The following is an 18,181-nucleotide window of genomic DNA, read 5'->3' on the forward strand; positions in this document are numbered from 1 at the left end:
TGAGAGTAAGTTGGAGACACTATGCCCCTTTATCCCTGGATACTTGGGATGTATCTCCTAAGAACAAAGATATTGCCTTACAATGACTGCAGTACAGTTCAAGAAGTGAACATGTCACATTACTCTCTAACCCATGGTATATATTCAAACTTTGGCAAATGTCCCAATGGTATCCATTACAACCATGTGCTTTTCCCTGGCCAGAGTTCAATCCAGGATCACACGTGGCATTTACCTGCCATGTCCCTTGTCTCCTTTTATCTAGCAGGGTTCCTCAGCCTTTGTCTTTCCTGACCTTGATGTTTTTTGAGAAGTACTGAGCAGCTATTTTGTAGAATGTCCTCCCTCTAGGGTTTGTCTGTTTCCTCCTGGTTAGGCTCCAGTCATGTGTCTTCAGCAAGAACACTACTGCACTGATGTTGTGTCCTCCTCAGTGCCTCACATTGGGGGGGGGGGGGCAGGCTCCCGGTGTCCATCTGTCCCCATAGTGGAGATGTCAGCTTTAATCATTCGGTTAAGTTGGTGTCTGCTGTGTGTTTCCACTGTGAAGTGGCTCTTTCTCCGTTTGTAACTAATAAGTACTCTCTGTAGGGAGACGCTTTGCAGCCGTGTGCATGTCCTGCTTTTCATCAGACTTTCACCCTCTAGTTTGGGCAGTCATTGGGGATTACCTGCCTCCATCCCTTTACTAGTTTCTGCTATGGAGAACTTAGCTTTGGGAGATTCTTACTCTGTCTCCCAGCTCATGAATCTTACTGTAGAGCAGCAGAGGAGTCATTGTGACAAGTCCAGTCTGTGCACCGAAAACACTCTGGAAAAGATGACAAGGTGTAGAGGACAGAAGCTACGAAAACAGTCAACAGATGTGTTCCTGCAAAAGAGACCGAGCCAATGAAAACGACAAAAGGCAGTGAGAGAGGTGAAGCTGGGCTTTAGAAACAAACACTTGAATTTATAGATCAGAAGAGTTCACCTGAATTCTCCAAAGTAAATGAAAATGGACATTCACCTGTGTACATCCTGACAATGATTTGAAATGTGAGGGTTTAATCTTTTTTTCCTACAAGCATACGTGCAGGGGAGGAAAAAAGGACAGTATCAAAGAAACAAAAATAAAGGGTTTATTTTGTCGTTTTCTTTTTTTTTTTCTTTTTAAAGTTTGTTTTGTGTTTTTTGTTTGTTTTTGGCTTGGTTTGGTTTTTGGGGTTTTTTGTTTTGTTTTGTTTTGTTTTGTTTTGAGAGAGGTGGGAGTGGGGAGAGAGAATCCCAAGCAGGCTCCGCACTGTCAGTGCAGAGCCCAATGTGGGGCTCGAACTCACAAATCATGATATCATGACCTGAGCCGAAATCAAGAGTTGAATTCTTAACCGACTGAGCCACCCAGGCGCCCCTCTTTTGCCATTTTCAATGCCAGCAAACACAAGGGCAGAGAAGGAGAGTTTTGATGAGGAAAAAGATTTATCTCAAGAATCTTATGCACAGTCCACTTTGCGAGGACCTCAAAAATGTGACACTGCTTAGAAGGGCCTGAAACACATTCCAGTTCTCTAAACATGGTCTCACCTGTTGCCCCACAGAGACTCTTGGTTTATCTCTACATCTTCTGTCCTGCAGCACAACTGCTTGCCGCGGATGAGGAGCCCAGAAAGCATTTGTTAATACAATCACATGGAACCCCGTGTCCTCATTTCTTCTCTCTGCTCCAGTCCACTGGCCTCCCTGTGGTTCTTCAAACATGCTGAGCACACTGCCCACCTCAAAGCCACTACACCGGTGTTCCTTCTGCCAAAATGCTCTTCCCCTGTCTATCCACACATCTAGCACCCCACTTCCTTTAGGTATTTATTCAAAAGTCGTTTTCTGCTTGAGGCTTTCCCTGTTCAACCTGCGTCACAACCCACACTCCCTTCGCCCTTGACTTAGTTTTTCTCCTTAGCATTTCTCACTATTATTGCATGGTTTATGTTACTTCTTTTCCATCTCTCCAATTAGAATATAAGTACCATGAGAATAGATATTTCTGCCTAAATAGATGAGTCTCTAGTGCATTCACAAGACCTAGAGCAAGCAACTGCTGGCATATAGTAGGTACAATATAAATACTTGTTGCTCTTTTCTCTCTCTCTCTCTCTCTTTTTTTTTTTTTTGGTAGTGAAACAAGAAAGGAATTTATCCTACTGCTTTTATTGTTGAGATCAGTATTTTCTGCAGAGCCAGGCAGTTAAGCAATCCATCTATGTCATCAGAGACCCCGATTCTTCCGTCTCTGCTCTATCAGCCTCCAGCCCTTTGGCTGCCCAACTCAGTGCCTACGGTACAGACAGTCTCCACAAACATTTACCCAATACATAAAAGTGTGGATTTCCATTTCTCTCAGTAGAGGAAAAATCCATATAGGAGACGCATAACTTCAGACTTCCTTCCCTTAATAGGATACAACGACAGAATGGCAAAAAGCTTACATTTTGCCTTTCAAGTAGTATTTGTTAGAGGTGTGTGTGTGTGTGTGTGTGTGTGTGTGTGTGTGCGCGCGCGTGCGTGTGTGCGCAGAGAGAGAATTGAGGTTTTTTCCCCCCACCAACTTTGATTAGGTTCCTATGTGGCCCCGGTTCTATTATATATAAATCTTTCAATCTTAGTTTCTGCACTACCAACTGGCCAACTCCCTTTGGGATATTTTACTAATTTTAAGAAAGACATGGGGCTAATTTAGAGACAGGTGGCCAGAAAACAGTGAGGAGTCCAGAGACTGTGGCATATGAGGGAAACAGAAGACCTCAGAGAACAAGGTGTTTGTCTTCCAATGCTTGATGAGTTCTCGTCAGAGAGAGGGAATACTGATTTTATTAAGTGATATGCCCATCTATAGGGCTAGGAAAGAAACACGTAAGGAATTTAAGGAAAGAGTTCCTAGGGCCTGAAATAGGGTGCATGCAAAGAAAGTTGTTCTCTCTCCAAGCTTGAGTGAATCCAGTTGGTTGTCTCCAAAAAGTTGTGCACACACAGGATGTTCCATTGAGGTACAGGTCAGAGGTAAAAACACTGTCACTAAAATCATTAAGAAGAAGTTCATCGTTACTGTATGGAATGTGAGGGGGGATCAATAGTATGAACTTCACCTACTTGTTGGTTCTCAGCAAAGGACAGTTCACCTGAGCCCAGCTACATCGATTTTCAATTTGCCGAGTTTTTTTTTTTAAGTTTATTTATGTATTTTGAGAGAGAGAGAGAGCACGAGTTAGGCAGGGGCAGAAAGAGAGGAAGAGAGGATTCCAAGCAGGCTCCGTGCTGTCAGCAGAGCCCAACACGGGGCTCGACTCACAAACTGTGAGATCGTGACCTGAGCTGAGATCAAGAGTCAGATGCTTAATGAACTGAGCCACCCAGGCGCCCCACAAATTACCTAGTTTTAAGTAAAATAACCCATGAGGAAATGGACAAGTAGCTTTGAAAGATTCCTGCAATAAACTTAGATTGAAAATACTACTAAGAACACAAACCAAAGGAACAAATAAGCAAACAAACAAAACATGGTAGAACTGACACTTTTTATTAAGTTGTGTGGTCAAAAAAAATTTAGAGACCCCTGGCCCAACTGATCGTCTGTCACTGTTAGAATTGGAGTTAACATTGAGCTTTGTAGCGGGGGCCAGCAAGTCCTTGGAAATCCTCTTTCTTTGGCAGTTGACTGTTCTCAGCAGATAGCCCTGCGTTGGGAGAAACCAGTCCTCTTCTGGCCTTCATGACCACTTCAGACCCTCTTCCTCCCTACGGGCATTACAACGCTGTGAATAGGCTGATACTTTAGCAATTATTCCGGTTTCTTTCCCCCCACCCCCCTGAGCCCTGTGGTTAAGCATAGTCTCTTGAACACAGTTCCAGCCCCCACAGAGAAGGTTGTTTCCATCAGTAAACAGACAAATGGATGTAGATAGAATAGAGTTTTTATTTTTTTTTTAAATTTTTTTTTTTTAACGTTTTTATTTATTTTTGAGACAGAGAGAGACAGAGCATGAACAGGGGAGGGGCAGAGAGAGAGGGAGACACAGAATCGGAAGCAGGCTCCAGGCTCTGAGCCATCAGCTCAGAGCCCGACGCGGGGCTCGAACTCACGGACCACGAGATCGTGACCTGAGCTGACGTCGGCCGCTTAACCGACTGAGCCACCCAGGCGCCCCTAGAATAGAGTTTTTAAATACATAAAATCAGATACAGTTAGCAACCTATTGGAACTCTCAGTATCTTTCCTGGGCAGTCTGTTGGTCAGTCTGTGCTGCTTTATGAGTGGTACCACAAAGCCAAGACTCATCTTTGCCTGATCTAAGAAACCATATCCTTTTGATCTCTGAAATCAGGATCAGGAAGAAAAGACAATAGTGAATGAACAATAGGAGCCAGGAGGCTTTGTGGACGTCTCCAATGACCAGTTGAAGGAGAGGGGCCTTGTGGAGGGATGGTCTCTCTGGCTGTGCTAGAGCTGTGTGGCGTTAGCTTTACTTTACACTTGAAATTAAATCTTTAATGGTGGGAGAGGAGGCATTGCTTCCTCAGGGACCCGGAGTTTAAGGAACTTTGGCTTGGACCAACTCTAGAAACAGATTAAAACATTCGAGAAGGACTTGAACTGGAAAAGGGTTGGGTCTACGTGACTGCAGAAGGATTCAGGTCCTTCTGAATGGCTGTGAGATGCTCTTCCTCAGGTAAATCTGGACTCAGCTACTGTGCTAAGTGAACCCCATGGCTTCGCCTGTGCGCATTATTTGTACTGAGGTTTCCCATTGGGAGGTGCAGAGTGGTTCCTGATATTCCTACACTTGGCCTGAGTTTATGCCGTGGACATCCTGCCACTGAGGGCGGCTGAGAGGAGAAAAGAGTGGGAACTTTTACTGGAACAGTAGCCTCTAAGGAGAACCTTCCCTGGGGAGGCAATTCTCAATTATCAGGCCCAGAGGCCACATCTTCCAGACTGATCAAGGAAAAGTTTACCCTCCTTTCTCTTTCTGTGAACCCACCACCACCCAGTCCATTTTCTGGACAATGATGCCACCTAATGGGAACCAGTAATAACTTTCAGAGCATTTAAGTGAGGATGCCTACCTTTTTAATATAACTCACATTTCTCTGCTTTGTACTTTGCTACCTATTCAGTGCTGTTTGCAAGCTTCTGGTGAGGTCAGGCTCACCAGTACATAGGCAGTCAGGATTTCACAATACTGTTAAGTATTTTTAGGTGGCCATAAATACATATATCAAAGAATCATACTGTACACTTCAAATAGATTTCAGTTTTATTTGTCAATTATACCTCAGAAAAGCTGAAAAAAACATTAGTTAAAAAAAATTGGTGGGGCACCTGGGTGGCCAGGTCATGATCTCACAGTCTGAGTTCAAGCTCCGCGTCAGGCTCTGTGCTGACAGCTCAGAGCCTGGAGCCTGCTTCGGATTCTGTGTCTCCCTCTCTCTCTGCCTCTCCCCCACTCATTCTCTCTCTCTCTCTCTCTCTCTCTCTCTCTCTCTCTCTCTCTCTCTCTCTCCCTTCCTCCCTCCCTCTATCTCTCTCTCTCTCAAAAATAAACATTCAAAAAATTTTTTAAAAATTGGTACAAATGATGTAAATTAATGTAAATAAAAAACCAGATGTACACAAAGTAGAAATGAATGGAGATATACCAAAATGATAATAGGGGCTGGATTAGGCTAGTGTGGTTGTGTTTTCTAAATGCTTTATAATACAATTTGTGTGTGGTTTTTTTTTTTTGATTCATCATAAGTGTACTTTTTTAGATAGAGAGTAATTACAGTTGGAAAATACAGAAATAGAAACAAGAAAAACAAAATCACCCATAACTCCACCACTCAGACATACCTACTGCTTACATTTTGGTGGGTTTCTTGTCTTTTTTTTTTTTTTTTTTAACATAGTGTTTATGTACTTTTTTTTAATTGTAATCATTCTGTGTGATTCTTTTATCATTTACTATTACTTTAGTAATCATTCTGTTGCTTTTATGATACCAAAAATCATCCTTTAGACAAAGCTGTTTCCAGGAAACCCTAATGCACCATTTAAATACATTAGGTTCCAAGAAATCTGACCTTAAAATAATTCTTATACTCTTATTTGTGCTATTTGTTCGTGTACATAGAGATACCTTCAAAAGCCAGTCAGGGAACAGGAAAAAAGTAAGGAAATGATTTTAGAATTTATAGGCAATGTCAACCGATCCCACTGGGATTGAGAGGTGATAGGAAGTGGTTCCAGATCCACAGCACCTGGTCATGTGCCAGCGCCACCTAGTGGTGTGGGTTATGAACAGTCTGAACTCTCTGCCTCGCATGGGCGGGTCTGGGAGCTGGACTCTCCTGGTTGGGGACCTTGCTCCAGTATTCTGCCTCTTATCTCTGCTTAGCCTACTGAAAATAGAGCAAGACTACCTGTCAGCACACGGATATATAGACATACGGATCGAGATTTGCATTAGGAGCACCAAATGGGCACTGTGAGAAAGAAAAAAAGGGCTCCCAGAGTCTATGAAATGAAAAATTCAAATGGAAAGACAGCAGTTTGGAAACGTAGCCCTTGGGCTGCCTCCAGATCATCCTCCATATTGCAGATCTCTTTTCAGAGCAAATCTCTTTTCCCCTTGTATGTAATTCATTTACCTTATTATTATGCAGGAAAATGTATGTCAGTCCTTTCTCTCTGGCAGATATATGTTTGGGCTCTTGGGGAGGCAGGTAGGACCAGAGAAAACACTCTGGTTTGTTAAAGCTCTAAACGGCCAACATGAATCCAGTTCTGCCATTTAGTAGCTCTGTGTCCTTGGCTATGGCTAAGCCACTTAATCTTTCTGAGCTGTTTCTTCATCCCTCGAATGGGGTCATCACAGCTTCTTTGCTAGGTTATAAGGAATAGATGTATTGCCTAGCCCTGTGCTTGTAGTGAAGGGCTCAATAAATTGTAGCTCTTTTTTTTTTTTATAATAAAACCCTGATTGTTAACTCAGATTGGATTAAAACAATTTAATTCAGTTCACCAATTCTAGGACTTACAGGTTTTTCCCACTTTAAATCTCAGAAATCAGGATGTGTCAGTGGCATGCCAGTGGTTTTTTTCCTTCTTAACAGTTCTATAAAAAAATGGTACTTCTTGCATTTGCTGGTGTTTTAAAGGAAATGTGGTAATTAGGTTAGCTGTGTTTGAAGTGCTACAGGGAGACCTGTTTTAAGTGCTCTTGGATTGTGTCTGTAAAGCCTGAACCTGACAGCTGGTTCCATGAGGTCTCATGGTGACAATTCCCCACTGGTGTGTTTCCCAGCCTCAGACTTGAGCTTGTGAGCTACAATTTCTATGAAATTTATTTGGAAAGGGTGTGTTGAACCTTTTAAACTTCACTGAGATTACACAGAGCGCAGATGATAACTCAATCACCTATATATAGCATTTTGTACTGCACAGCATACATGGAGTAAATATATGTTGTTTTAAAGAGTAGGTATGTGGGAGGGTGGGTGTAATCCCTCCTCTAATTCTGTTGGTTCTTTCCCTGCTGTGTAGACTGCTACTTTCTTTCCAGGGCTGTCTGAGGACTGGATGGGCTATTGCATGGAAAATACCTGGCACATATTGGACACAGTAAATAACAGCGGATTGTATTCTCTGTCTCCTTGGTAACTATGCCTAGTCTTTTTCTCTCTTTCAGTCTAATAAAGTTCCTGTTGTTCAGCCCCCGCATCACATGCACCCATTGACGCCCCTCATCACCTACAGCAACGACCACTTCTCCCCTGGCTCCCCTCCCACACATCTCTCCCCAGAGATTGATCCAAAGACAGGTGAGTCATCTGCCACCCAGGCTGGCCCCCGTGCAGAGAGCTCCAGTGGGGCAGGCTTGTCTTCTCAGGGAACATAATGACCCTGGAATCGGCAGCCCTGGGTTCGAGTCATGTCTTCAACTCCCAAGAGCCCATAACCCTGCCCACTGACATTAGCCCTTTCAGTGTTTTCATCCACACCTCCTGTGTCCCTTCCACATCATCGAGGCATTGTGAGGATTAAAGGAAATTCTATGAGGCAATGTCAGGGCCTGGCTCCACAGTAAGGAGATGGCACTCTTCTGCCATAGATTCTTTACTTTAGATTCTTTACTTTATTTAGACTCTCTTAATACTTTGGGGTGCAATGAGCTGGAAGTGGGGGTGGGTGGGAATCTTTTTCACTGACCTTGAACTCTAGCCCGGCTAGAGGCTATGCCTTCCTAAACCAAGACCTTTGCCTTACACTGAACATTTTCAAATAGAGTTACCAATCTAGCCAGACTTCTAAGTATAGCTTTAAAGCGGTAAGGCCGAGCTGGATTTTTCTTTTTCTTTTTTCTTTTCTTTTTTCTCTTTTTTTTGAATTGCTCACCAGAACTGTCCATCTTAGGAAAACATAGCTTCATCAAATTCCCAGAGTTGCAGTGGCTCAAAGTATTTTTGGAACCCCTCTTTAAGGAAATCAAAGTTACTGTAAGTTACAAATAATGAGGAGGACAAAAGTGGAATAGAAATCCAAAGTTTACTTCTCCATGAATGAGGCAGGTTTTCTAAAGGGGTAGTTAGCTGATGACTCTGGAGAATGTCTCGGGTCTCTCAGTCCAAGATTTCTGGACCCTTTCTTCGATGACTCCTATGTAAGCAGCTGGAAGTTACTCCTGCTGATAGGTGGGATCCATGTAGCCAGAGAGAAGCTGTGTTTGTCCTGCCTTCCTTGAATATGTCCTTGACTCACCGGCCAGCAGAGCTGGAGAGATGACAGAAGGCAAGGACAATGAAAGGCCTTCCGTGCTCCAGCACACTTGGGGACATGGGGCAAGGGACTTCCCATTTGGTGTTATTTTAAGGTGCTTTGGTAGGGCCAGGGAACAGTCTGACACATGTCTCTTTGAAGCAGGAATCCCCCGGCCCCCTCACCCATCTGAGCTGTCTCCATATTACCCACTGTCTCCTGGAGCTGTCGGACAAATCCCTCATCCTCTCGGCTGGCTCGTCCCACAGTAAGGAAACTAGCAGACTTTCTTACCCTCCTTCCTTCCTCATGCTGTGCTCGGCCTCCTGTACCTCCAGCGCGCTCTGGGATCTGTGTGCAGCACCCCCACCTCCCACAGTGGAGCTCTCTCATCAAAGCCCACGGCTCAGACCTCCCTGCTCTCCCTCGGGCAGCTAGCTCCCCACTCTTACTTCCTACTTCCTGTCCTCTGTCTTTCATCCTTTCTTCCAGCCCCCTCTCCTTCCCTGTCCTGAACAGTCCCATTGTAACCAGTATGCTGACCAGATTTCCGTGCTCCCGGCCCTTATAGGCAAGGACAGCCCATGTACTCCCTTCCTCCTGGTGGCTTCCGGCACCCCTACCCTGCCCTCGCCATGAACGCCTCAATGTCCAGGTGAGTCCCGGGACTGGGGGCTGTGAGCATGAAGTTCCCTTGCAGAGAACGGTCCTCTACTCGTGTCCTTGTCATTTGTGACCATGAAAAGCTTTCTCTTGGCCCTAAACTGGGAGGCACGGGCTCACCTTTTCTCCCCACCCCTCTTTGCTGAGGCGCCTCCTCGTACATACTGTACGGTCGGAATGGAGACCACAGACTCGGCTCGTTCTTTGCCCATCTCTCTAAGGGAAGAATTTCAAAGCCCTAGTACTCAGCATCCCCACACGTCCCCCCACCTGCTGGGCTTTGTGGCACTGAAGCCAGAGACTGGAGATGATTAGTGTTTCCTGAAGTGATGTCAGGAGAGGGAACAGCAAAGGGGGCTCCTGTCCCAGGGGCCGGATCTACCTGACAATGGTACCTGTGGTCACAAAGGAAGTGGAACCCACGGCATATGGTGTGGTTCCCCATTGCGGACACTGGCCTCTGACCTGCCACACCTTCTTTTGGATTTTCATCCTACCTGCATCCAGTACGAAATACAGGAGTCCTGTGCGTTTGTGTGGGAAGGGGAGGTTTGTTGGGTGTTTCCCAAACCTGGTTCTGTCGAGGTCAGTGAATGGGCTTCCATTCCTCAAAGTCTGCCGTGGCAGAGGTATTTACCCAGCTCTGCCATGAAGGCAGGCAGCCACCGGGTCCTCTGCTGGGTGACAAGCATTCAGCCTGAACCCTCGTGTTGTCACTTGTTTCCCCCCTGATACACAGCCTGGTTTCCAGTCGGTTCTCTCCTCACATGGTGGCTCCGGCCCATCCTGGTCTGCCCACCTCAGGGATTCCCCACCCCGCCATCGTCTCCCCCATTGTCAAGCAGGAGCCAGCACCCCCCAGCCTGAGCCCCGCCGTGAGCGCGTGAGTATCAGGCAGCCTGGATGGGACGGTGGCCAGTCTCCGAGCGGCAGATGCCATTTATTTTTCTCCCTGGTGGCATTTAGCAGGCAGCCAGCAGCCTCCCTCAGCCATACCCTTTCTCCTAGGAATTGCTCCCTTTGACTCTCTGTGTCCCCATCCGCTCAGACATCTTTTCTCACAGTGAGGAGAGTTTTACAGACAGGATTTAGAGGCTGAAAGAGGACCTGAGAATGCTTTTGGCTTCCTTCCCCCTCTCCCTTATGCATGAAAACATGAGCCCTTAAGGGAGGATTTTCTCCGGGTCCATAGCTGACCGGTAGCGAAGTTGAGACTACCAGCAAGGCCTGTGCTGTGTCCACTGAGCCATGAAGACAGCAGGAAAGCCAAAGTCTGCGCCTCATGGCGGGGAGACTCCCTCTTGCTTCTGCCCAAAGCGCCCTGCCCCCTTTCCTCTCTATCACCTGTGACAGGGGGCTCTCACCAGCTCCTCTGCTCCTTCTTCAGGAGACTTTCATAGACTATGGCCTGAAGTCATCCCAAGGCTGAGGGCTGCTTGTGGAAGACACTTGGGGGCTGTAAGCAGCCGTGGCAACTTGAATGGATGACAGCCGGTCATCCCTCCTCCCCGCAGGCACTCATGAGGGGCATGGATTGCGGGTCGGGTGACAGGGTGACCACTGACTCTTGCTAACCGACAGCTTTGTGACTCCCCAGGAAATCACCAGTCACGGTGAAAAAGGAGGAAGAAAAGAAACCCCACGTGAAGAAGCCTCTTAATGCCTTCATGTTATATATGAAGGAGATGAGGGCCAAGGTGGTGGCCGAGTGCACCCTGAAGGAGAGCGCGGCCATTAACCAAATCCTGGGAAGAAAGGTAGGATCCGCTGTTCCCCTCCAGGCTGTGCGGGTCAGCGACCCCCGCATTCCTGCTCCCCGTCATCTCTGACCCTCTCTCCGCAGTGGCACAACTTGTCCCGAGAAGAACAGGCCAAGTACTATGAACTGGCCCGGAAGGAGCGGCAACTTCACTCCCAGCTCTACCCAACCTGGTCAGCCCGGGACAACTACGTACGTGCCCCCTCTGGCCCCGACGGCAGCATCTGCGAGAGGAAGCGGGGAGGGGGATGTGGCTGGATTTATAGAGGACACTTAAGGGCAGGGAGAAGGCTCTATTTCTCTAGAAATAAGGAAGACATTTTAATTCTCAGGAGGTCAACAAGGACATGGTGTTGACGTCCTATGGACCGAGGTAAATCTGTACCCTCTCGTTTGAGGTGGATTCAGCCTTCGAGTCCATAAGTCAAGGTGCAGTGCGAGCTATGTTCTGGCTCTGGTGGCAAGGGTGTCACCAGCCAAGGGTTCTGAACCTGGGGCTTGGAGAACAATGTATGAGCCTCAGCTGGCATTTTTTTTTAAATGTTTATTTTTAAAAGAGAGAGTGCAAGCAGGGGAAGGGCAGAGAGAGAGGGAGACAGAGAATCCAAAGCAGGCTCTGCTCTGTCAGCCCAAAGCCCGACATGGGACTCGAACCCATGAGCCATGAGATCATGACCTGAGCCAAAGTTGAACGCTCAACCCGACTGAGCCACCTCAGCTGGCATTTCTAATAACTCTTCGAAACAAGACAGATTTTTGTATGTCTGTTCTTATTTGCTTTTTTTTTTTTTTTTCTTTCTGGTGAGAGGCCTCAGAGCTGCCTTAGATTTTCAGTGGGGCCTGAGTCCCCTCAAAAATGATCGAGAATCACACTGGAGCAGTGCCTAAGGGCACTGAAGGGTGAGGCCTTCCAAGGAGGCCTGGACACTGGGTTGGAGGGGGAAGAATCGAATGGGGAAGGGAAGGCACATTCCAGGAAGGCTCCTCAGAGGCTTCTGTGGAGAGTGTGACCTGAGTGACTCCCCTCCACCCCCAGCTTCTCACCCAGGGTCAAGGGCAGTATGGGCAGTATCTTCTGTCCCCCTAAAGAGCTGTCCCTGGTTACCCCTTTCTTTGGCCATAATTTTCAGGGTAAGAAAAAGAAGAGGAAGAGAGAAAAGCAGCTGTCACAGACACAGTCCCAGCAGCAAGTCCAAGAGGCAGAGGGTGAGTCCTAAGGAGGGCGCTGGCTCTTCTTCCCGCCGTCACAGTCGCACCTGCCTGTGGGTTGTTCCTGGCTCTCTGAAGGGTACAGCGACAGCGCTGTTTCATAATAGCTGCCATTTTCAGGGCCTCTGCCTCTTGGGAGCCTCTTGCATACCCAGGTGGGTGTTATTATTATCCCCTTTTTAGAGATGGCAGATTAAGAGGCTCAGAGAAGTTGGATCTTCCCAGTCATTCCGCTTGTTAAATGGCAGAGGCAGGATTTGATCCCAGCACTTTCCCACTTCAAAGCCTAGGCATTCAGTTCAGTGTAGTTGCATCTTATTTGAGGGTTCTCAAATAAATGTATAAGGTAAAAATTGGAGATATTTGAAATGACCTCTGGAATTCAGTCGGGAAGGGGGCGCAGTAGAGACCGACTTGCCACCTATTTGTGAATCCAATAGAAGCAGGTTTCCTGCAAGGTTTGGTTGGTCGAACCCCGAACGAGTTTGCTTGGTATGGGGACCGCTTTGTGCCAAAATGATGTGCTCTGTCTTTTCACACTGCGGTCACACCTGGCACGGAGATGCTCATGCGGTGACAGGTGTTTAGGTCATGCACCTCACCTTGTGCCCCTCACCTCGTGCACATCTCTGGACAAGTGTAGAGTAGCTGGTACCAACATGCTGTTAGTCTCTCTTCTTTCTCCCTTTCTCTTTCTTTTCTTTCGTCTGTATAATCTGTACATTCGTTTACGTATGAGGACACATAAGTAAAGTGTGTACGTGCTGCCCAACCCACCGTATACCTCCCTGCTTAGCAGGTGCTGTGCCCTCTCTGATAGCACCCTAAGGCAGAGATTTTAAGGCACATTGAATGGAGATCTGTCTCCCGCAGTGGTAAGATTTAGGCAAGGAAGGTGACGGTGTGATAGACCGAGCTGTTTTCCCTGCTATCAGATGCTGAATAGGTCTTTGTCACTTTGACGTTGCCCCTTCTCCATGCTCTAGGTGTCCCTGAATGCAGCTTCCTAGTCTTGAAAGCCTCAGATGTAATTTCAGGCCCTCCCTCCCCTCCCACTGAGCGTCCTTGTGTTCCACCTCAGCAACAGCCACTAGCTGCTCAGCCTTTCGTGTATCTTTTTTCCCCCGTAGGTGCTCTGGCCTCCAAGAGCAAGAAGCCATGTGTTCAGTACCTGCCCCCCGAGAAGTCGTGTGACAGCCCTGCCTCTTCCCACGGCAGCATGCTCGACTCCCCGGCCACCCCCTCCGCGGCCTTGGCGTCACCTGCTGCCCCTGCTGCAACCCACTCGGAGCAAGCCCAGCCCCTCTCCCTCACCACCAAGCCGGAGAGCCGGGCCCAGCTGGCTCTACACTCGGCCGCCTTCCTGTCCGCTAAGGCGACAGCCACCTCCTCTGGCCAGATGGGCAGCCAGCCCCCACTCCTCTCCCGGCCCCTCCCCCTCGGGTCCCTGCCCACAGCTCTGCTGACTTCCCCCCCCTCCTTCCCCACCACGCTCCATGCCCACCAGGCCCTCCCGGTCCTCCAGGCCCAGCCTCTTTCCTTGGTTACCAAGTCTGCCCACTGAGCTGCCCCCTGACCTATGCAGGCTGTCAAGTGACTCGTCGAGTAGTAATGATTCAGAAGAAACAACGGAAAAAAAAAAAAAAAAAAAAAGGAAACTTTATTGGTCAATATTTGACCACTCTGGACTGTTCTGTAAAGTGACTGGTAACAACAGCACTTTACATTTTGTAGATGTAACCAGTAGCTGATCTTAAGGCTTTTTTAAAAAACAAGACAAAACAAAACAAAAAAAATCTTTAAAAGAAAGAGAACTGAAAAGTAGCGTGTTATTATTCCTGTATGTGCAGTGGTGGATGGGCCTGGGCAGAAGACCCCCTTCTCTCTACCTCTTTCACTTTCTGCCCTGCTCCCTGTTCTCATCGCTCCCGCGTGCCCCCCTCCCTTCCCAGTCCGCATGTTGGCCATCGCTGGGCCTCTAGCCTGCTGCCTCTTCATCTAGATGGCGCTCCTGGACATTTTCTTTTCCCTCACCAAGTTTTTCTCCTTTGCTGAGCTCCGTGGGTTCTTGCCTTCATCTCCGTCCTCTGCCCAGGGTAAGGCTGTCATCACGTGAGAAGCCACCTTTGCCTGATTTGTCTCCACCAGCATCCCTTTGTCCTCAGTGGGCCCTAACCCAACAACCTCCAGCTTTTGGTGGGAAGAGAGGTCCTCCAAAATGGTTCTTCCCCCACATTTAAAGGGATTCGAGGTGCCTGCCACTTCCTCGGTGAAGAAGTCTCTGTGCCACCCCCTCACCAGTCCAGACCTCTTCTCCTGGTCCCAGAGTGGCAGACGAGACCTGGCCCCCAGGCCTGGCTCTTGTCCCCTGGGTCAGTGCTAGCACAATCTGCCAAAGGTCGAAACTCCCTCCTCCCTCCCCCCATCACCTCACATGCTTCTTCTGTGTGTATTTCTTTTTGTTTTTATGGGGTTTTTTGGAGCAATTTAAACTTCCAGTTGTTTATTTTCACAAAAGAAAATAAAATTGCAGTTGCAAGACCTTTTCTGAGTATTTTAGTCCTTCTGTTGAATCGAGCCCCCATCTTCATACCAAGCCCTGTGCTAGATTTTTGTGGGGCCCGGGGAGGGGAGAATATGAAAACATGCCTGACGGAAAAATGCAACCCAACGTTCAGCCTCAAATGTACAGAGACCAGTCAGCATCAATGACTGAGATCCAAAGAGAGGAATCTTTATTTTCATTTATCTTATAATTGCCAAGATATAAGGGGGGCCTTTGTCATTTTGCATGGTACCTAGCACCACCATTAATTTCTTGTCTAACAGCTTTATTGAGCTATAATTCACATAACATGCGATTTACCCATTTGAAGTATACAATTCACTGGGTTTTGTATGTTCAAACTTGTGCATCCATCATCACAGTCAATTTTAGGACATTTTCACTGCCTCAAAAAGGAACCGCAAACCCTTTAGAAGACATCCCTAATTCCTCCCCTCACCCCCCACAGTCCCAGGCGACCACAAATCTATTTTCTGTCTCTGGATTTGTCTATTATGGACACGTCATTTTTTTTTTTTTAAAGCTTGTTTATTGAGAGAGAGGGAGAGCACAAGCCGGTGAGGCACAGAGAGAAGGAAAGACAGAATCCCAAGCAGGCTCCACGCCATCAACACAGAGCCCAATGTATATCTCAAACTTGCAAACTGTGAGATCATGACCTGAGCTGAGATCAACAGTTCGATGCTTAACTGAGCCACCAAGGCACCCCTGCACATGTCATTTAAATGGGACCATGCGGGGGCCGGCTCAGTCAGAAGATCATGTGCCTCCTGATCTCAGGGACGTGAGTTCAGGCCCCATGTTGGGTGTAGAGATCACTTAAATAAATAACAGTTTTTAAAAAATAATAAATGGGATCATACAACACATGGTCCTTTTTCATTGACTTCTTTCAGCCTATGATTTTCAAGGTTCATCCATGTTGTAGCATGTCTCAGTACTTCATTCCCTTTTCTACTTGTGATGGTACAACATACGTAATATAAAATTTGCCATTTTAAGGGTGCCTGGGTGGCTCATGTCAGTTAAGCGTCAACTCTTGATTTCAGCTCAGGTCATGATCTCATGGTTCATGGGTTTGAACCCCGCATCAGGTCCAGACTGACTGTGCCAGAGCCTGCTTGGGATTCTCTCTCCCTCTGTGCTCCTCCTCTGCTCACACACACACTCTCCCTCCCTCCCTCTCTTATAAACATTTTAAAAATCTGTGGTTTTGTATTTAAAAATTTTTTTAATTAAAAAAAATTTGCCATTTTAACTATTTGTAAATGTACTCAGTGGCACTCATTACATTCACAATGTTGTGTCACCACCAACACTATTTGCAAAACTTCATCACCCCGAACAGAATCTACATAACCATTAAGCAATAACCCCCCTCCATCCCACTCCCCACCCCACCCCAGCCCCTGGTAAACTCTAATCTACTTTCCATCAAATTTCCTTGAATTTGCCTATTCCAAATAGTCTATGTAAGTGGAATCATCAAACATTCATCCTTTTGTGCCTGGCTTATTCGACTTAAATCAATGTTCTCCAGGCCATCCACTTTGTAGCATGTATCCAAATGTTTCCTTTTTTATTTTTTTGAGCTTTGCTAAAATACTTCAGTCTTCCTTTACCTTTTTGAGTACTTGCCAGGTTTTTTTTGTTTTGTTTTGTTTTTTTGTTTTGTTTTACCCTACTCAGACATAGCTTTTTTTTTAATTATAAATGTATATAATATAAAATTTACCATTTTAACTTAAAAAAATGTTTAATGTTTATTTTTGAGAGAGACAGAGCATGAGCGGGGAAGGGGCAGAGAGAGAAGGAGACACAGAATCCGAAGCAGGCTCTAGGTTCTGAGCTGTTAGCACACACAGAGCCCGACGCAGGGGTCAACCCAGGAACTGTGAGATCATGACCCGAGCCGAAATCAAGAGTCAGACACCTAACCAACTGAGCCACCCAGGCGCCCCTTTTTTAACTTTTTAAATGGACAGTTTAATGGTGTTAAGTACATTCACAACATCATGCACCATAACCACTGTCAATTTCCAGAACTATTTCATCATCCAAAACACAAACTACTCATGAAACATTAACTTCCCACTCCCCCTGACCCCAGACTTCACGAACCTCTAATCTTTCTATTTATGAATTTTCCTATTCTCAGTATCTCCTATAAGTAGAATCCTACAATATTTAATATTTGTCCTTTTGTGTCTGGCTTATTTCACTTAGCACAATGCTTTTAAGATTCATCTACATTGTGGCACGTATCAAAATTTGATTCCCTTTTACAGCTAAATCCATTATGTATACAAGCCATTGTTTATCTGCTCATCTATTGATGAGTACATGGAGTTTTTTTATACCTTTTGACTATTGTGAACTGCTTTGAACATATGAGTATGTTTGAGTCCCTGTGTTCAATTCTTTAGGGTGTATATCTAGGAGTGGAATGGCCGGGTCATATGGTTAACTATGTGTCAACTTTTTGAGGAATTGCCAAACTGTTTTCCATAGCAGCTGCACCATTTTACATTCCAACCAGCAATATATGAGGGTCCAATTTCTCCACATCCTTACCAACACAGTTTTTCTTTCTTTCTTTGTTTATTATAGCTATCCTGGTAGGTATGAAGTGGTATCTCAGTGTGATTCTGATATGTATGTAATACTAATAATGTTGAGCATCTCTTCACATGCTTATTAGACAGTTTTCCCAGACTATTCTATTTGTTGAAAAGACTTCTGTCTTAGCACACCCTAATTGGAAATCAGCTGACCATAAATGTAGAGGCTGATTTCTGGACTCTATTGAATTCTATCCAACTCATCTATAGGTCTTTATGCCAGTACCACGCTGTCCTAACTACTGTAGCTCTGTAGTAAGTTTTATTTTTAAAAAAGTGTTTATTTTTGAGGGGGGGGAGGGGTAGATTACTTAAATAAAAACTTTTTTTAAAAATCTTTAAAAAAAAAAAGATTCATCAATTCACTTCTTTTAGCGAGAACAGTCACATTTCTGAAATAATTTGGTAAAAGATTTCTCACTTCTCTGTGATTCTTATTCTCTCCTCAGTAATGAGTGTGTGTGTGAGAGAGAGATTTCTTACAACAGGAAAACATTGAGAAGCATGTTAAAGGGTTTTTAAATAACAAAGTACTTGGTCCTGAAAACTATATTTACGCCACGTACTGTTCCTTGAAATTCTGAAGACTTTCA

General features: G+C 45.9%; 1 protein-coding gene across 2 annotated transcripts in view; it reads left to right on the top strand.

Moving 5' to 3' along the window:
* Window positions 1–14,944, top strand: part of TCF7L1 (transcription factor 7 like 1) — a 158,263-nt gene extending 143,319 nt beyond the window's left edge. The window contains exons 5-12 of one of the 2 annotated variants that reach the window (XM_042981855.1): window positions 7,704–7,836; window positions 8,933–9,038; window positions 9,342–9,425; window positions 10,173–10,316; window positions 11,031–11,190; window positions 11,277–11,384; window positions 12,323–12,398; window positions 13,532–14,944. In XM_042981855.1, coding sequence (XP_042837789.1) covers window positions 7,704–7,836; window positions 8,933–9,038; window positions 9,342–9,425; window positions 10,173–10,316; window positions 11,031–11,190; window positions 11,277–11,384; window positions 12,323–12,398; window positions 13,532–13,965 — 1,245 coding nt within the window. In that variant the 3' untranslated portion in view covers window positions 13,966–14,944. The remainder of the gene's footprint in view (window positions 1–7,703; window positions 7,837–8,932; window positions 9,039–9,341; window positions 9,426–10,172; window positions 10,317–11,030; window positions 11,191–11,276; window positions 11,385–12,322; window positions 12,399–13,531) is intronic. The other variant, XM_042981856.1, reaches the window with a different exon arrangement.
* Window positions 14,945–18,181: the final 3,237 nt, after the last annotated feature.

The sequence above is a fragment of the Panthera tigris genome, chromosome A3, assembly GCF_018350195.1.
Source record: "Panthera tigris isolate Pti1 chromosome A3, P.tigris_Pti1_mat1.1, whole genome shotgun sequence".
Taxonomy (NCBI): domain Eukaryota; kingdom Metazoa; phylum Chordata; class Mammalia; order Carnivora; family Felidae; genus Panthera; species Panthera tigris.